Below are 17359 nucleotides of genomic sequence, written 5' to 3'. Positions count from 1 at the left end.
GCGCCTTCCCACAGCAGGACTTCAAAGGAGCTGCAGCTCCTCCAGGATCAGGACGGTTTAAAAGGAGAAGCAGGCAGCAGCACCTGGAGCCCCCTCCCCCCTCCCCCGGTCCGGACCAGCTGGGGTCGATCAGCCCGTCTAGCTCACCTCCAGTGGCTCCTCTGCCTTCGACTCACAGCCTGTCGATGCTGCTCAGCTCTTTGAAACCCAACGGTTTCTTCGACTCCTCGTCTCTTTCAGGCAACAAACTTTGTTGATGACTCCACGCTTCTCTTAAAGGACCGTCCCGCTACTCGTGTGCCGTCCATGTTCTATCTCCTTTAGACCAGTGGTTCCTAGAGCAGGGGTCCAGACCCCCACATCAAGTCTGTTCAGTCCTCAGCACTGCGAAAAGATAAAACTTTCAGAAGTAAATAAGGTTTTCCTGTTTAAAAGCCAAACAGGACTGAAGCTCAGCTGATGTTCCGCTGTCAGCAGTCAGAGAACTGTTCCTGATGACCTTTTTGGTAAATCTTCCCCAAAACTGCAGGAGAAGCAGAAGTTTCTTTTTAAATTTTTAAAATACAGCATTTAGAGACATGTAGAGGATGTTTACCTTGAGACAAATTATATTTAAACCCAAACTCGTTTTATGGGAACTTTTGGCTCCATATTTATGATTTGACCAAGTTTTAAAGTTTGACCAGAAGGAAACAGAGTGGATGAAAACAAGACACCCAGAAGAGCTTTAAGAACACAGAACACTATAGAATAGAACAGATTAGAGATCTTCGCCTCCAGATTTCCATCAATATTGAAACTGAAACCAGGGATTTTTTCAAACTGCCCTCCTGCCCTTCACCCTGTCTGTGTCCTGACCCGGTTCTGACCTGGTACCGATCCGATCACCGACGCCTCGGTCGGCCCGTAGGACGGGTCTTTCGTTGCCTTTCTCCCTGTCCCCCGGAGGTGCCGCTAAGCGCCGCTAACCCACGACAATCCTGAGGAAGGAGAGCTTTATCTCGGCCCAAGCGTCGCTGGACGGGGTCGCAACCCGGAGCAGTCACACATCCCATAATCCCCTTCTCACTGCCCAGATCACCATGGAAACCAGCTCCCCCATCCTCACCCCATCCTCACCCAGAACTGACTGAAACCGTGTGCCTCAACTCTTTTCTGGAAGCAGGCGGCGTTTTGTCTCCGCCCTGCAGATGTTCAGTGTTTCATTAGTGGTGTTCGGTACCATTGTAGTTCATCCTGGGTTCAGACCGAGGTCTCGGTCCTCTCTGTGGTTCTGACTCTTGGTTCTGTTGATGATCTTCCCTCTCAGCCTCATTAGTGACTCCATGTCCACTCAGACTCGATGTACTGGAAGCATTTCCTATGCAACAACAACGATGAAAAATAAAGACGCTAACGCTGAACCGACCGTGTCTCTGCCTCCTTTTTCTACCTCAGATCTCCTCAGGATTAGTTTTATGGAGAAAAGAGATCAAATGTCAGTTTCAGGGTTTCAGCTGAGCAAAAGATTGTCTTCCAGAGACGAGGACACATCCTCTGTAGTCTCACTGGGTTTATTTTTATAAATGAGCTGGGACAGTTATGGACAAGTTGGAGACACAGTTGTGAGAAAATTCACAAAACTTCACTGAAGTAAACATCTGAACAAACTCGAAGCAAGATTTGGACCAAAGTTTGTCTGAACTTTTCATAAATATCAACAAAAAATACAGAATCACTTCCAGAAATTAAAACATCGGGAGCAGAGAGGACAGAACTGACTTAAATCAGGATTCACCCGTCCGTCTGTCTGTCCATCTGTTTGTCCATCCGTCTGTACATCCATTCATTCGTCCATCTGTCCATTTGTCCATACATCTGTCAATCTGTCCGTCCGTCCATTCGTCTGTCCACCTGTCCGTCCATCCATCTGTTTGTCCATCCATCCATCCATCCATCCATCCATCCATCCAGCCATCTCTCTGTCCATCCATCCGTATATTCATCCATCTGTCCGTCCATCCATTCATTTGTCTGTCCATCCATCCGTCTGTCCATCTATCCATATGTTCATCCATCTGTTTGTCCATCCATCTGTCTGTCCATCTTTCCATCCATCCATCCATCCATCCATCCATCCATCCATCCATCCGTCTGTCCGTCTATCCATCCATCCGTCTATCCATCCATTTGTCTGTCCGTCCATCCTTCTGTCCATCCATCCATCCATCTAAGGTATTTGTTATCTGTTTTGTTTTGTCTACCTTTTATTCTTTTTGTTGGATTTTCTCTCCAACTTAGTTCTGAACCCCTGTCCATCACAGACACACATACACACCCACCTACACACACACACACCCTTGTTCTGTTATTGATCAGTTCCTGCAGAGTTTCGCAGCATCAGGGCTTTTTCTTTCTGCAGGACGACCAACTGATTTTAGATTTCTGAACTTTTAGAAGAATCTGAGAAATCTCTTCCTCCCATCTGCCCTGCCTCCCCCTGTGTCTTGTCTCCTCCTGCCTCCCCCTAGTCTCAGCTCTACTGTCTTCTCCTGCCTACCCCCGTCTCACTCTTTCTCCTCCTGTCTCCCCCTGTCTTCTCCTGTCTCCCCCCGTCTCCCCCTGAGGTTGTTGTTGTTGAGCTCAGATTCTCCCCCCGGGTGCTGAGCAGGGGTGAGGAGGGGGAGGCGCCTCACCTCCTGCTCTCAGGTTTCAGGGGGGAAGACGACCGCAGAGGAGTGTGAATAATTCAACCAGCCGCCACCACCGGGCATCGCCTATCTGCAACACAAACACACACACACACACGCACCCTCCCGTGACCTGATATGCCCCCACCACACACTCCGCTCAGGTGCAGAGGTCAAACTGTGAACTTGAACATGAGAGACAACGCCCTGAAACTGCACAGAGATCAGAGCAAAACACAAATAACACAACACAAACACCAGCTGTTCCAGCCGTTTCTTTTTCAGAATAAATCTTTAAATCACAGGCTTGATTTTGATCACTTTATAATATTTGCCGTTTAAAATGTGTTAAATAAAGAACCTCCACAGAGTTCCCTCCTGCAGAACCCCATCCAGCCACCAGGTGTCCTTATGTTTCCTCTGAGTCCCAATACCTGTTGGCCACGCCCACCTCACTTGCCCCCACATCCAGCAGGCGCATGTTTCAAACTTTTCCTTCTGCAGGTTTTTCTTGTTTGCTTTGTCTATCCACGGTGACCTGGGGTAACCATGGCGACGCCAGCCTGATGAAGGGCCGTGGACACGCCCCCTAGGCAGAAAGAAAGGACCAATTAAATGAGATCAAAGCTTTTCACGTCCACACACACATCGGCATTAATCACACTGAGGCTCACCTAATTACAGATCAATACCACGCCCACACCAGCCTCAGCCACTGAGAGCACACCTCCAGCAGGTGAGTGCACGTGTGTGTATGTGTGTGTGTGTAGGTGCGGGAGGAGAAATCACTCATGAATTTATTTTAAACTTCAGAGAAACACAAAGTCTGAAAAACGTCCGTTTGACTTTAGGTTCTATTACAAAGAACTGGTCCCGGATCAGGTGTGGACAGGTGGGACTACAGGTGAGCCAACAGGTGAGACTACAGGTGAGCCAACAGGTGAGACTACAAGTGAGCCAGCAGGTGAGACTACAGGTGGGCCTACAGGTGAGACTACAGGTGGGCCTACAGGTGAGACTACAGGTGAGCCAGCAGGTGAGACTACAGGTGGGCCTACAGGTGAGACTACAGGTGAGCCAGCAGGTGAGACTACACGTGAGATAGCAGGTGAGACTACAGGTGAGCCAGCAGGTGAGACTACACGTGAGATAGCAGGTGAGACTACAGGTGAGCCAGCAGGTGAGACTACACGTGAGATAGCAGGTGAGACTACAGGTGAGCCAGCAGGTGAGACTACACGTGAGATAGCAGGTGAGACTACAGGTGAGCCAGCAGGTGAAATAAAACAAAACATATTTATATTTATGTCCTAAATAAACAGAAATAAGTGGATATATTTGTATGAACTCTGTGTTGAGATTCTTTCTCGCTCTGAGCTGCTTTTTACTCGACTCTTTCAGGTTTAAATCTATCAGAGGAAGTTTGGTGATGAAGACTCCCTCCTCCTCCTCCTCCTCCTCCTCCTCCTCAGGTTATTTAAACATGGAGCTGCTGAGGATTTAAAGCATGTTTTTTTCCCTGCAGAGGAGATATTTACTCTGAGGTCAGAACTGAACCTCCTCTCCTCCTCCCCCTCCCTCTCTTCCTCCTCCTCTCCTCCCCCTCCTCCTCCTCTCCTCCTTTAGCTGGATGATTTACAGCCTCTTTCAGACGATTCTCTCATCCTGAACTCTTCAGTCGAAGGCACAGAAAAAGGTTTTCAGTCTTCAGGTGATTCTGTTGTTCCTCAGCTGTTTCATTCAGTGTCTGCCTCCAACTCCCAGAATCCTCCTCTGTCCTTCCAACCCTCTGTCCATCAACTGTCTCGTCCTTCCTGGCAACTCCAAACTCAACATCCAATGTCCAATATGTCCACTGTCCCTCCTCTGGACATGTCCAAACTATTTCCGCCTCTCTAACTTTGACTCCAACCCTGAGCTGTCTCTCAGATGTGTCCTTTTTGCCTTTGTTTTCTTTTTATTCGTCTTCCTTGATGTAAACCTTCCCTCTCTCTGTTCCACCTGTCTGTCTGCTGGTTCTCTACATTTGTCCTCTTGGCGTCCAGCCTCATATTGAAGCTCATCTTCCTCCAGGTTCTCACGTCTCCCTGTCTGAAGTTCTGCTGTGTTCTCATTGTTCTCCAGTCTTCCGCTGCACCTTAAAGTTCTGTAGATGGATTTTTTTATATTTTTATTTCTGTGCTAATCTGATGGCAGTTAAATACTGCTCCTGTGTTCTCATTGTCTCCTGGGCGACAGTAAGGTCTCCTCTTCATTTTCTCCAGAGGACACACCAAACACCAGATGATACATCAAACCCCAGATGATACACCAAACACCTTCCTAACAGTTACCCCAGAAATGTTCAATAATTGTCATATTGATTTATTTTAAAGCTGAAGAAACTTTATGTTGTCCTGAGCATAATGTAAAATGTGGACAGGTTTGGCTGCTCGAGACATCATTATGAACTGTGTGTGTGTCTGTAGGTGAGTGTGTGTGTGTGTGAGACGTGAAGACAAACCTCCCCCTGACCTGACTCTGAGTCCTGCGAGGTGTGATTCAGTGTGATAATTACAATCTGATGAAAATCACATGGCTGCCAACTCCACGTGAAAATAAAAGCAGTGAGAGATCAGGCCGGACCGGACCGGACGGTAGAACTCAGCACAGCTGAAAAGATTTGATCAGTTCTGTCATTTCAAATCTAAATACTTGAAGATTCAGGAGCTGCGAGTTCATCCAAACGGACTTTCAGACATCGGGACGACTCCCAGCTGACTCCACGGAGCCCAAACCATTAGCCCTCTGCCACTGTGCTGACAACTGCAGTGCATTCTGGGTAAACATCTGTCCTCTGGTCTGGTTCTGGTCCAGAAGTCTTGTGGTTACTTCAGATAAACCTAAGTCGAGCTGCCATGTTGTTTTTAGAGAGAAGAGGCTTTGACCTTTAACCTGCTAACTGAGGCCTGTAGAGTCTGAGATGGAGCTCATTTCTCTGAGCACTGCATGGTCTGACCTTCAGGGTGAATTTGTAAAATAATTTTAAATGTTTTTTACTGGTGAATCTTTCTATGTATTTCCTGAATATTCTTTCATAAAAAATACTTAATTTTAGAATAAAGAGTCATTTCATTTCTCTAATTCAGCAAGACGAACCAGGACAGTAATCTGCTACTAATCTGTTGATAATCTTCTGATAGTCTGTAGACCAAAGGGTTGGACTTCCTGAAAGTAAGATACTAATAATGAGATAATTATAAATGATGTAAATAATTTAAATTTGATAAACTAGTAGTAATGTTATTGTGACCAGAAGAAATACTGTGTGATTATATGACAAAACAGCCTGCCATAAGAAAACACATCCTGTCTGCTGAAACTCTCAGAAATAATCCTCACAGGGAGAGAAACAAAAAGTTTATTTAAAGTCTTTCAAACATCATAATTTAAATCCTTATAAAACATAAATATACAGGAACGTTCCCATCAAACAGAAAAGTTAAGAACAGTTCAGAAACAGAAGAATTGCTGTGAAGTCTCTCCTCTGTGGAGGTCCTGCAGACACACAAACATTGTTTCTACCGTTAATCCCACAGAGATTAATAAACCCTAACCCTTATCTTAAACAGCAGGTGACTCGTAGTTTGACACGAGTCTTTGTGTCGGGACGGTTTACCCGTCGTTTACACACTTCAGCTGTGAGCCGAACCCACAGCCTGAGGGTTTCTGAGCAGAGGAAATAAATCAGATTCTCCTCAGAGCTCCGTTTAATGAAAACCATCCCATCTCTGCCGCCTGTATTGTTTCAGCTTCATGTGCAGAAGAACTAACAGGTTCTGGAGCATGTTTCTAGGTTCTGACTGTGACTTTATTCCCTCTGAAAGCTGACCCACATGTTGACTTTCTCTCTGATATTTAACCACTGAGTGTGTGAGGACGGCCAGACCTTCAACTGTCACAGAAAATCAATATGAGAAGATAAATTCATTTATTCGAAGCACATTCTGAAGTTCTGATGGACCCAGAAGGTGACAGAAGCTCTTTCCTGAACTTACACTCCACCAGATGTGTTCAGGAAGGGAGGTGGGGCTTCTTGTATGTCTCGTTAGTGATGGACAGACGAGTCAGACGGGCGCCGTAATAGTCCACGATGTAGTTGGATCCATCAGCTGGACCCACAATCTGCAGAGACACCAGACACAGCAATAGAAGCAGTTTAAAGACCTGCTAACAAACACTAGATCCTGTTAATGAGACGCTAACGTTAACAGGATCTGATGTTCGTTAGCATCTCGTTACAGCAGGGGTGTCAAACTCCAGGTCTCGAGGACCGCTGTCCTGGAGGTTTTAGGTTTTTCTGCTCTGACACACCTGATTCAAATGGTTTGATTACCTCCTCACCAAATCATCAAGTTCTCCAGGAGCATGGCAACAAGTCATCCATTTAAACCAGGTGTTTTAAAGCAAGAACACATTTAAAACATGCAGGACAGCGGCCCCTGAGGAATGGAGTTTGACACCTGTGCATTACAGGATCTAATGTTTGTTAGCAGTTAGTTAACAGGCTCTAACGAACATTAGGTCCTGTTAACAAGCCGCTAACGAACATTAGGTCCTGTTAACAAACTGCTAACGAACAACATTTAAAGTTTCTGTGAATCAGATAGAAACCAGGTTCTAAATCCAAACTGTTCCCTCTAAAAGCAGAACTTGTTGTCTGTCGGTCCTTCCTGTGATGAATGTCCAGCTTCTATTATCTAAAACACTGAGACAGGAGGAGCCACTCCCTCCATCTGTCTCCATCCGTCCTCTCCGAGTCCATTAGAACCTTCTGGAACCATCACTCATCCTGAGGTCCAGAGGAGAGGAGATGCGCCGCAGGATCGATGGGTGTAAATAATAATCAGAAACCCCCCCACACACTCAGCCCCCCAACAAGCCAGTAAAATATGAGCATCTGTCGCGGTGGAAACCAGGAACTTTTCATCACAACGAGCTGACGGAGTCTGAGTGACAGGAATCAGATCTGAAAACTTCTGACATTACATTAACTAAATCACTGACTGATTCGCTGACTGATCATGTGATCATGTAATTGTCTCTGTGGGTTTGTCTGTTAGTAAAATATCTAATGAACCACTAAATGACTGACAGACGTTTTATTTATTAGAATAAATCTGATTTTCTTTTTTTTAGCAGAACATCAGATTAATGTTTTAGCTCTTTATGAAATTCACATAAAAATATAAAAGCAGGAAGAATTTCCTGTTTTCTACAGGAAACACCTTTTCTGGTTCTAACGATAGGCCCCGCCCACACAGGAACAGCATTTTTTTAATAAGCTGGGCTCCAGGGAGGAAGATTCTTGAACCGCCAGTCTTATGATCTCACAGAGCCAAAACAACGATGATGGTAAATGGTAAATGGCTTGCATTTATATAGCGCTTTATCTAGTCCAAGGACCCCAAAGCGCTTTACACTACAATCATTCACCCATTCATCCACACATTCACTCACTGATGGTGGTAAGCTACATTGTAGCCACAGCTGCCCAGGCTGACAGAAGTGGGGCTGCCATCACACCAGCGACACCGAGCCCTCTGACCACCACCAGTAGGCAAGGTGGGTGAAGTGTTTTGCCCAAGGACACAACAGCTGAACCAGGGCTCGAACCAGCAACCCTCCGATTACAGGACAAACCCCTACCTCCTGAGCCATTGCCGCCCATATGTCATAGCCACGCCTCTAACCTGACCTATGACCCGAGGGCGTCTGCTTGTGTTTACAAGTCGTTTCCAGCCTGCAAACTTCAAGCTCCTCCCCTTATTTCCTGTTTCTGGAGTGTTTTCACCACAGCGCCACCTACGGCGTGTGGGTGGAAACGTTACAGAAACAAACAGGGCCTCAGTCTCGTACCTGAGCAGGTGAGGACTTACCTGCATGGCGATCAATATAAAGTCAATCAGAGTTCCGATTCCACAGAACCCAACAGTGCAGAACTTCAAGAGCCCTGAAGGAGACAAAGTAAAAACGTTTTACAGATGCAGAAAGATCTGTTCGTTTTTTTATTAAAGTAAGAAAAACATCAAAGTCACTGAAATAAAACTAAGAAAATAAGAAAGAACTGAAGTTCATGTTGGTTCAACAGAATGATTCTGAACTGGACCCAACTTCTCAAAGAACGAACTGAACCAGGTCAGACTGGAGTGTTTAAATTATTTCTACCATTTTTCAGATTTTTCTTAAAAACAGACAAATGAAAGATGTCAGAAGCAATAAAAACCCGACTCATCCTCTGACTCGGTGTGTGGTGCTGCTAGATGGTTTCGTCAGACATTATGATCGGCCCTGCTCTGATTGGCCCGGTTTGCCTGAACCGGGCCAGATGAAAGCCCTTGGAGCGGCTTAGTCCTTGTGTCTGATTACAGAGAAAAAGTCATTGTTGTGGAACTGATCCAGTTCTCTGCAGGTTCCTGATCCAAAACAAACAGGTTAAATGTGCTGAAGACTGAAGCATTTGGACTCGGTTAAAGACCTCATCCGGGTTTTACGGTCAGATCCAGCGGGGGGCGGTGTGACGAAGATGCTGCAGATTCTCAGTGGCGTTTAAAAATTGAAACTTTTTAAAACAAAAACCAAGATTTTAGGTCTGGTTCAGAAACATCAAACATCTCTCCTCTGATTGGCTGTTTCTGAGGGCGGGTCCTGGTTCTAAACCTGTGGCCAGGCCCGGTGGTCCAACAGGACCGACATTTTTTCTGCTGTAGGTTCGACCCAGTCCAAACAGTCTTTTATTTTTTGTTTAAAGACTGAGAATCTGAACTGAGAGAAAATAAAGCTGTTCTCCTGGGTTTTTTTCATTTTATTTTATTTTTACCCCTAATGTGACTCAGTGTGTGTGTGTGTGTGTGTGTGTGTGTGGACACAGACCCAAAGCAGGGTACCCCAGGTAGAACCGGTCCGCTCCGAGCCAGCCCAGGAACAGAGACAGAGCCACGGCCACTTTGTAAGAATATCCGCTCCTGAGGGAAGAACCGGACTGTCAGAGATCAGAACCTCGGAGTGAAAGGTTCTGGAACCCAGCGGCTCAGAAACAGAACCACTCACACGTTCCTGCAGCTGATGGTTCTGTTGAAGCCCACCTCGATCCCGCTGAACCGGAACTCGGTTCCGTTTGGGAGCCGACAGGTGACGTTTGGAGCGGGAACACACTCCACTGAGAAAACACAGAACACTGAGGTTTATCCCCAGGTGCACAGTTAAGCTCACAGGTCTATCCCAAGGTGCACGGTGAAACACTAAGGTTTGTCCCCAGGTGCACAGTGAAATATTAAGGTTTGTCCCCAGGTGCACAGTGAAATATTAAGGTTTGTCCCCAGGTGCACAGTGAAATACTAAGATTTTTCCCCATCTTAGTGAAATACTAAGATGTATCCCCAGGTGCACAGTAAAGCTGCAGTCTCAGAACCGGACTTACCCCAGGCCGTGGAGTCCCGGCAGGTCTCCGGCTCCTGCGTGACGTCATCGATCTTCGGGTCGTTACACTTATACCTGAGCAGAGTGAAGGAGTCCAAACGGACCTCAGAACCCCTCAGAACCCAGCGGAACCCAGCAGAAAACAGGCTTCGGCTCATTCGTCGGGATCCAGCATCTGTTACCATGGAGACGGAGCCTGAGCCCAGGTTTCTGGACCTGGACTTACCTGGTCCAGGTGTTTGATAAATACGTCATCACGTTTGTCTTAATAAGTTCTCTTTAAACGAAGGAAATAACTCGATAAATTATCGGTTTATTTTCAAATTAAATCCATTTTTATCTCATTTGATTGTTTAATTTTCCATCAGATAAAGTGAAGGTTTAAGACGAAAACTGATTAAATCCGGTTTATTTGGTCCACAGACAGATTAATCCTCAATTATTTCTGAATATTTGGAAACATAACAAACAAGAAGAGAACCAGAGAAGTTGATCTCCTCCAGGAGTTCTTTAAAAATACTGAAAGTCTTAATAAAACCCAAAGAACCCTCAGAATCTGAAACTAAAGCTAACCTGCGGCTAACGGCTAACCGCACCTCGGCATCAATAACAACCTGCCCAGGTGAGCTGAGCTCTGTCACGTGACTGAAAGGATATTGTCCGAGCCTCAGTTGTTCGCAGGTGTCCACCTGTTCGGCCAGAAGGAGCCTGAGGTGAGAATAAAGACAGAAAACCAGCAGAAACAGCGTCCCGGAACGTAAACACAACAGCCGCCTCAGCGCCATGACTGACCGCGTCACGTGACACGGCGTTGCCTTCAGGACAGTGGGAAATCAGAGCTCTAATGAACCCGCTTTCACTCCTACAGAAAAAAAGTTTTTAACTGACACCAAACAACAGCTCTGACGTCATTTTACTTTAATAAGACCCAGGTTCTAAAGGTACTTCAGAACCAGGATCTAATGCAGTTTAGAAATTATTCTATGTTTAGAACACATTTTATCTAATTCAGTGGGAAATAAACAGATTTATGAAAAATATAAAAAAGTGAAAAATAAAATTGACTTTAAAGTTGAAATTATTTTAGGAGTTATGCGTTATTTAAAGAAAAGAGCACGAGTCTGTTTTCACTCAGCAGAGAGCTGAAAGTTCCCACATCACACCCCGAAGTATCAGCAACCCGCATTTCCGACTGCACCTGAAGGCAGCATTAAAGCAACACTGGTGTCAAACTGGATTCGGGTAAAGTGAGTTCTGGTCCGGTTCGGAAGCATTTTCAGTCATTGTGTGGCGTCAGGGAGCTGTCGGTGAGTCCGTGCTGTGTTTGTGGGCCCCTCCGAACCGGAAGCTGGCGGGTTTAGGGGTTCATTTCCCCGCCGCTGTGTGTCAGCTGTTAGCAGGTTAGCCGGCGACTCTGTTGGAAAAGTTCTTTTGAGGTTCGGGTGAACCTGTCGGACTGAAGGAGTTTAATGTGTCGGTGATAAGAAGTGACCCTTTATGGACCGGTTCTCAGGGTTTCTAGATAGGTTTTTTACCTGTTGGTAAAAGTTCGGTGCACCTGTTTCACCTGGAAACTTTAACTCAACTGTTGGGCTGTGAGTCAAGAACCAGGTGAGATTTATTTTTAAAAAACTCTGATTATTTTCCTTCACGCTCTCTGAACCGCCCAGCCTCACTTCCGGGTTTTTCTTAGGTGAGCGCACAGGTGAGCTCAGGTTGGCGCGCGGCCTTCTCTCTGTTGTCTGAAGTGTTTTATTGTGTGTACCAGTCCAGTTAATCCTGGTTCTGCTCGGTTCTGACAGATACCTGAGCAGTTTTCTCACCTTAATTAACCTCAGTTCATAAACTGAGTCAGCCTTGTGCGCATGCGCATAAAGGAAAGACCATTTACTGTAAACAACCAGACAGTGGGTTACAGAGCTGTCAGGGCGTTGATGTGACGTCATGAAGGTGTTTGTGTGTTGAACAGGTGGGCGGAGCCCAGCAGTGTCGGCAGTTGTGAGGTTAGTTTTTTAAATGCTAAAAAAATAATTCCAGAGATTAGTCAGGCCCGATCCGCTGCTGTTTTACACCTGGGTCAGATCCAGAGAATAGTCAGGCCCGATCCGCTGCTGTTTTACACTTGGGTCAGATCCAGAGATTAGTCAGGCCCGATCCGCTGCTGTTTTACACTTGGGTCAGATCCAGAGATTAGTCAGGCACGATCAGCTGCTGTTTTACACCTGGGTCAGATCCAGAGATTAGTCAGGCCCTGATCCTCAGCTGCATCAGGTAACGTGTCATCTCCTGTATTTAGACTGATCCAGAAGGAGAGACAGCAGGACGTCATGTTGGACAATGTCCCGACAGGTAAGTCGTCTCACAGACGCTCAGCTGATTGTTGACTCGGACTCAAACTGTTTAAAAATGTAATTTCAAACTGATTGAAACAGTTTAACCTGCTGCTGCACGCTGTTAACATGTTGGATCAGAAACATGTGTCTCCGTGTGTCTTCAGTGTCCTCAGCGGACCGCCAGCAGGTTCTGGGAGCTCTGGAGCGTCTCCAGTCCAAACTGGTCCAGAGGGAGGAGTGGACCCACAGTGAGACTCTGGGGAACCTGAGGCAGACTCTTCAGAGTCCGCTCTTCAGCCAGATCTTGACCCTGCAGCACTCCATCAAGCAGCTCCGGAACCAGGTGAGACTCCCTGAGCCGGGTCAGAACCTTTCTGTCACACTGAGCCAGCTCCAGAACCTGGAGACGAACCTCGGGCGGCGTCTGTGAGTGTCTAACATGTCTCTGTTTTCTCACAATCGTCTCGGTTTAGTTCTCTGAAGCTGGATTTGTTCATGACTTAATGCATGAAAACTTGTTGACACTGTTTGCCCTCAAAAAACAAAATGTTATTGTCAAAAGTTATTTTTTTGGCTGCTGCTCTAGATTCCCATTATGTCTGTGAGTTTTGTGTTCGACTTGCAGCTTCGCTGTCAGTGAGGCTTTCCGCTCTGTGAGCTGGATCCTGAACGCACCTCCATCATGGATCTAACAGCCCCGCCCTAACATGTGACCAACATGTTCTCCTGACAGCAGGAGCCCCGCCCCCTCACGTGACCAGCGCTGTGACCTGTCCTGGGCCTGTCCCGGGACACATACCCCCCTCTCTCCTCACAGCCATCAGTATTCAGCTGCTGTCCGCTCTGACGTGGAGTCCTTACAATAAACAATCTGCAGCCAAATTAAGATAATGGGCCGAAGCGGCACGGAGCTTCATATTCTAAGTGCTGCGAAGGTCAGCGGCTGAGACTGTGGCTGCTGGGTGGAGCTGCAGGGACTTCTCTCCTCCTTTATTTATTTCCTCCCCCTCCTCCCCCGGAGCTCTGCGGATCTATCAAGCTTTAATATCTGGTGTCTTGCTTTGAGTAACGGCCTTGTCGGGGCGTATTGATGAAATGGCTCTGGATCCTGCTCCGTCAGCCCGGCCCAAATCAGCTGCAGACTGATAAGTTTCCACAATGTGAGAGTAAAGGTCATTAATACATTACCTGTTCACACAAACAGCCTGCAGAGGAATGTATTGATTTTCCTTTTTTCCTCCTCTCTCCTCCCCCCTCATTCACTTCTTTACTTCATGTCTCTTTTGTCGGCTGCGTCCTTGCATGTGTCTCTTCAGCCTTCCTCCTCTTCTTCAGAGTCTGCAGAACCTTACTTCCTGTTTGCTGTTGGTGTTTCTCAGCTTTCTGCTAAAGAAAGAACAAAGTTTCTCCTGAATATTCTTCAGAAATCAGCAGATGGAAGACAAATGTTAAATTAGGATTTATTTCATTTATAGCTCTGTTAGGAACGCTGTTCCTGCTTTGCATTGTGGGAAATTGATGCCATGTTTGTCTCATGGGACACTCTTCAGAAAAACTGTTAAAACTTTGTTCAGTTCTCCAATTAAAAGTTCTACTCAGAACAAAAAAATGTTCAAATTCTATAGGATCTGTGGGGCGGCCTTGATGGAAACATAGGAGGAAGAAAAGCATGCTGGGTAATATAGAAGCTGCTGAGGAGCTGGTTGCCATGGTGATTCCCAGGGAGGGACAGCACTTCAGGCAGAAACACAGAGTAAAAAGTAAGCCTCAGACAAACAGTCTCTAAGTGAAAACTATCAGAACGTCTTGACCCGTGAGCAGCAGAAGGTTCTGATGGTCCCACAGGTTCAGGTTGATGGAGGAGATATGAAGAGTTAAAAAGAGTCTACACTTCCTGTTTGAAGCTCAGATCCAATGGAAGTCAATGAGGGTTTGGGTGTGTGACCTCTGACCTCTGACCTCTGAGAGGACACCATCAGTTCTCCAGCAGAGAGACACTGGGTGGAAGGAGACAGAAACACTGAAGAAACTGGAGAAGAAGAGAGTTGAAGTTAAAGTGACGTCATCAGAGTCTGATCTAACATCCAGAGGTTAATCCTCCATCTTAACCTGAGACTATTTACAAACTGTTAAAGATCTAAAACCTCAGTTCAGCCATTAAAGACCAACTTCCTGTTTCAGCTCTTAGCTGTAGAGCTCCAAACAGGACCAAGTTTAGAGCTCACCTAGGTTAGGGTTACTTAGGATGGTTTCTGTCGGAGACAACAAGCAGATTGACCTTCTCTCTCGTAGATCAGCACCATGCCTCCTGACGCCTGCAGGGACTTCAGCTTCTCAAAACGAGGTCAGCTGATCATGAGCGCCGCTGAGCCCGCCAGCCCGATGGCTCCGCCCATCCTGTCCTCGCCCTCCACCGTTCTGACCAATGGCTCGTCTCCACTCCTTCATCAAGTTCCGCCTTCATATGACCGCCTGCAGAAGTGGATCCTCGCTGCAGCAAAGGTAGGTGCAGTCACGGCGCTGAACCGGGAACATGAATAACGAGCGTCTGAGCCCTGTACGATTGTTTGTGTTTGCAGGGACGCCAAACGCAGCTGATCAGCCTGACCCGGCCCGGTTCTGGAGGGATGGGCTTCAGCGTGGTGGGTCTGAGTCCAGCAGGAAGCAGCAGTCAGGGTGTCTTCGTCAAACAAATTCAGCCCGGAGGAATCGCTCACAGGTGAGCTGAAACACCTGAAACATCAGTTCTAACCTGAGGTCAGAGTTCAGGTCCAAACAGTAAAAGCTGCTCCTGACTCAGGCTGCTGGTAAAGATTATTGTTGTTTTTATTAAAACTGAATCTGATCAGAATTCAGATATAAAACTTCCACAGAGCAACGATCCGGAACCTTTACAGAACTTTGACTTCACCGGATCAGTCAGGTTCCATCTGATCCCATTATTGATAAAAACTGACCCAAACTTTTTGATCAACATTCAGTCCTGAGAACGTCTGTGCTCCCCTGACTGAACATTAAAGAGCTTCTGTGAGCTGCCTCTCTTCCTGTTTTAGGACTCAGGACTCAGTTTTCCTCCAAAGTTAGGGTTCTTCTTCAGTTCTGGATTTCTGGAAGAACTTCCAGAGTAAATAGTTTTTCCGCCCAGAGACGAAGGTGCTGCCGACAGATGTTCGGTTTCTGGGTGTTTCAGGATGTTAAATCTAAAAACATCTGTTTCTTCCAGCTCAGTTTGTGGTTCTTCTCGCTGACGTCGCTCTGATGTTGTCTGCTTTCAGGGACGGGCGTCTGCAGGAGCGGGACCAGATCCTGGTGATAAACGGCAGTCCTCTGGAACCCGGGTTCAGCCAGCAGCAGGCGCTCAGCCTCCTGCAGCAGCCCGGAGACACCGTGGAGCTGGTGGTGGCCCGGGACTGCCCCTCTGACCTGCCGCCGTCGCTCGCCACGCCCATCAACACGGTAAGGCAGCAAACCAGTTCAGCGCTGGGTTGCTCCTGACAATGGGTGGGGGGCGGGGCAGGAACATGGTGATGGGTCAGAGGTCAAGATCCAGAGTGAATAAACCCTCCTGAAGTTCCTGTTGGGCTTTAGAGGAGACAGTTGTTGGATGTTGGAACCTTCAACTTTTCTGCAGAACATTTTGATTTTGTTCTGAATTTATTGTAAAAGAACATTCTGAGCTCATTGATAATAGTAATAATAACAATAATAATAATAATAATAACAGCAGACAGAAGAAGGTAAGGACTCCTGGTTTCATGCTGTTTGCAGTAAAGTTGAGGCGTGGTCTGAAGGATCATGTGACCTGAGAGGAGCTCACAGAAAAGTTTCCCAACATCATCAAACTTCTGCTCCAGCTCATTTGCTTTAAGTTTTTAAAGCTCATTCAGAGTTCTTTAATTACACAATCTGTTAGTTTTCCTCCCTGTTCTCGGTTTTTAGGACACCCATAAATAATCTGTGAATGTCTCACATCGCGCCGTCCTGATGGCTGCTGGGTAATATTCACTAAACAGACACGAGCTGTAAACTCATCTGAGAGAAGCTGATTTATGGTGCGTTTATGGGCGGGTTTTTACAACCACGAGTTTCTTGTTGGCATCAGAAGAGTCCAGCAGAACCGACTCATCAGCTGTGACGGCGGGTCAGACGCACCTGAAGAACCGTCATAAAACCTCCTTCAGAGTTGTGTTTTTATGCCCACGGCTCCATTAAACATGACCTCAATCTGAACGGGACATGAATAAAACAAAGGAGGGTCGGGGGGCCCGGTATGTGGCCCGGATCCAGCAGGATGGTACCAAACAACAGTGTAATTCAGAGTGATAATGACCCGACAATAGAGCGGGGCAGAATCATTCCGGCCCGTGATCCTGGACTCAGATTAATAATCCAGTCCTGCTCCGCTCCGACACACGGTCGTTTTTCTCTCAGAAACTCTTTTTCCTGGTAATTTAAATGTCAATGATCTGACTTCTTCCTGTGCTCCTCTGGTCCTGGTCCAATAACTCAGGTATGTGTGGCGTGCGCGGCGTGCACAGCGAAATGAAAGCAAAGTTTATTCTGCAAACATCATCTTCGTTCCTTTAGACTTGCTCTCTGCAGGTGGTTCAAAGTTCAGGACTGCATTCAGGTCGCTGGGTCCAAACAACCTGCAGAACCCATCAGGATGAAGCTGAGAACTAGATCTGCTGCACGGTTCTCTGTTGGAACACTGGAATTCCATTCAGAGATGATGTGTCTGGGTCACAGGGTGACCTCGGTCCAACAGGAAGTCCATCTAATCTCAGACTGAGCCGTCAGAATCATCTGACTGTAGGAGACAAGAACAAACAGAACAAAGAGCCAGAAGAACAAGGTTCTACAGTCTGGAACATAAACTTTACAGCACAAAAACATCTG

At 46.6% G+C, this 17359-nt stretch overlaps 2 protein-coding genes across 10 annotated transcripts in view; one reads left to right on the top strand and one right to left on the bottom strand.

Moving 5' to 3' along the window:
- Window positions 1–6053: 6053 nt before the first annotated feature.
- On the bottom strand, window positions 6054–10953 carry tm2d1 (TM2 domain containing 1). The gene is made up of 7 exons (XM_017432556.2): window positions 10785–10953; window positions 10129–10202; window positions 9759–9867; window positions 9582–9673; window positions 8588–8661; window positions 6707–6833; window positions 6054–6206 (listed from the first exon to the last, which is right to left on the bottom strand). The coding sequence occupies exons 1-6, from the start codon at window positions 10910–10912 to the stop codon at window positions 6723–6725; spliced, it is 588 nt and encodes a 195-aa protein (XP_017288045.1). The 5' UTR covers window positions 10913–10953; the 3' UTR covers window positions 6054–6206; window positions 6707–6722.
- A 341-nt stretch (window positions 10954–11294) lies between these two features.
- Window positions 11295–17359, top strand: part of patj (PATJ crumbs cell polarity complex component) — a 48906-nt gene continuing 42841 nt past the window's right edge. For 3 of the 9 annotated variants that reach the window (XM_037981340.1, XM_037981341.1, XM_025009640.2), the window contains exons 1-6: window positions 11315–11434; window positions 12424–12476; window positions 12625–12803; window positions 14753–14962; window positions 15040–15179; window positions 15736–15916. In XM_037981340.1, the coding sequence (XP_037837268.1) occupies window positions 12455–12476; window positions 12625–12803; window positions 14753–14962; window positions 15040–15179; window positions 15736–15916 (732 nt within the window). In that variant the 5' untranslated portion in view covers window positions 11315–11434; window positions 12424–12454. The other 6 variants (XM_025009639.2, XM_025009644.2, XM_025009643.2 and 3 more) reach the window with 6 other exon arrangements.

This window comes from Kryptolebias marmoratus, linkage group LG18 (assembly GCF_001649575.2).
Source record: "Kryptolebias marmoratus isolate JLee-2015 linkage group LG18, ASM164957v2, whole genome shotgun sequence".
Classification (NCBI taxonomy): domain Eukaryota; kingdom Metazoa; phylum Chordata; class Actinopteri; order Cyprinodontiformes; family Rivulidae; genus Kryptolebias; species Kryptolebias marmoratus.
The sequence above is the reverse complement of the archived record's forward strand: the minus strand, read 5'-3'. Positions and strand labels throughout refer to the sequence as shown.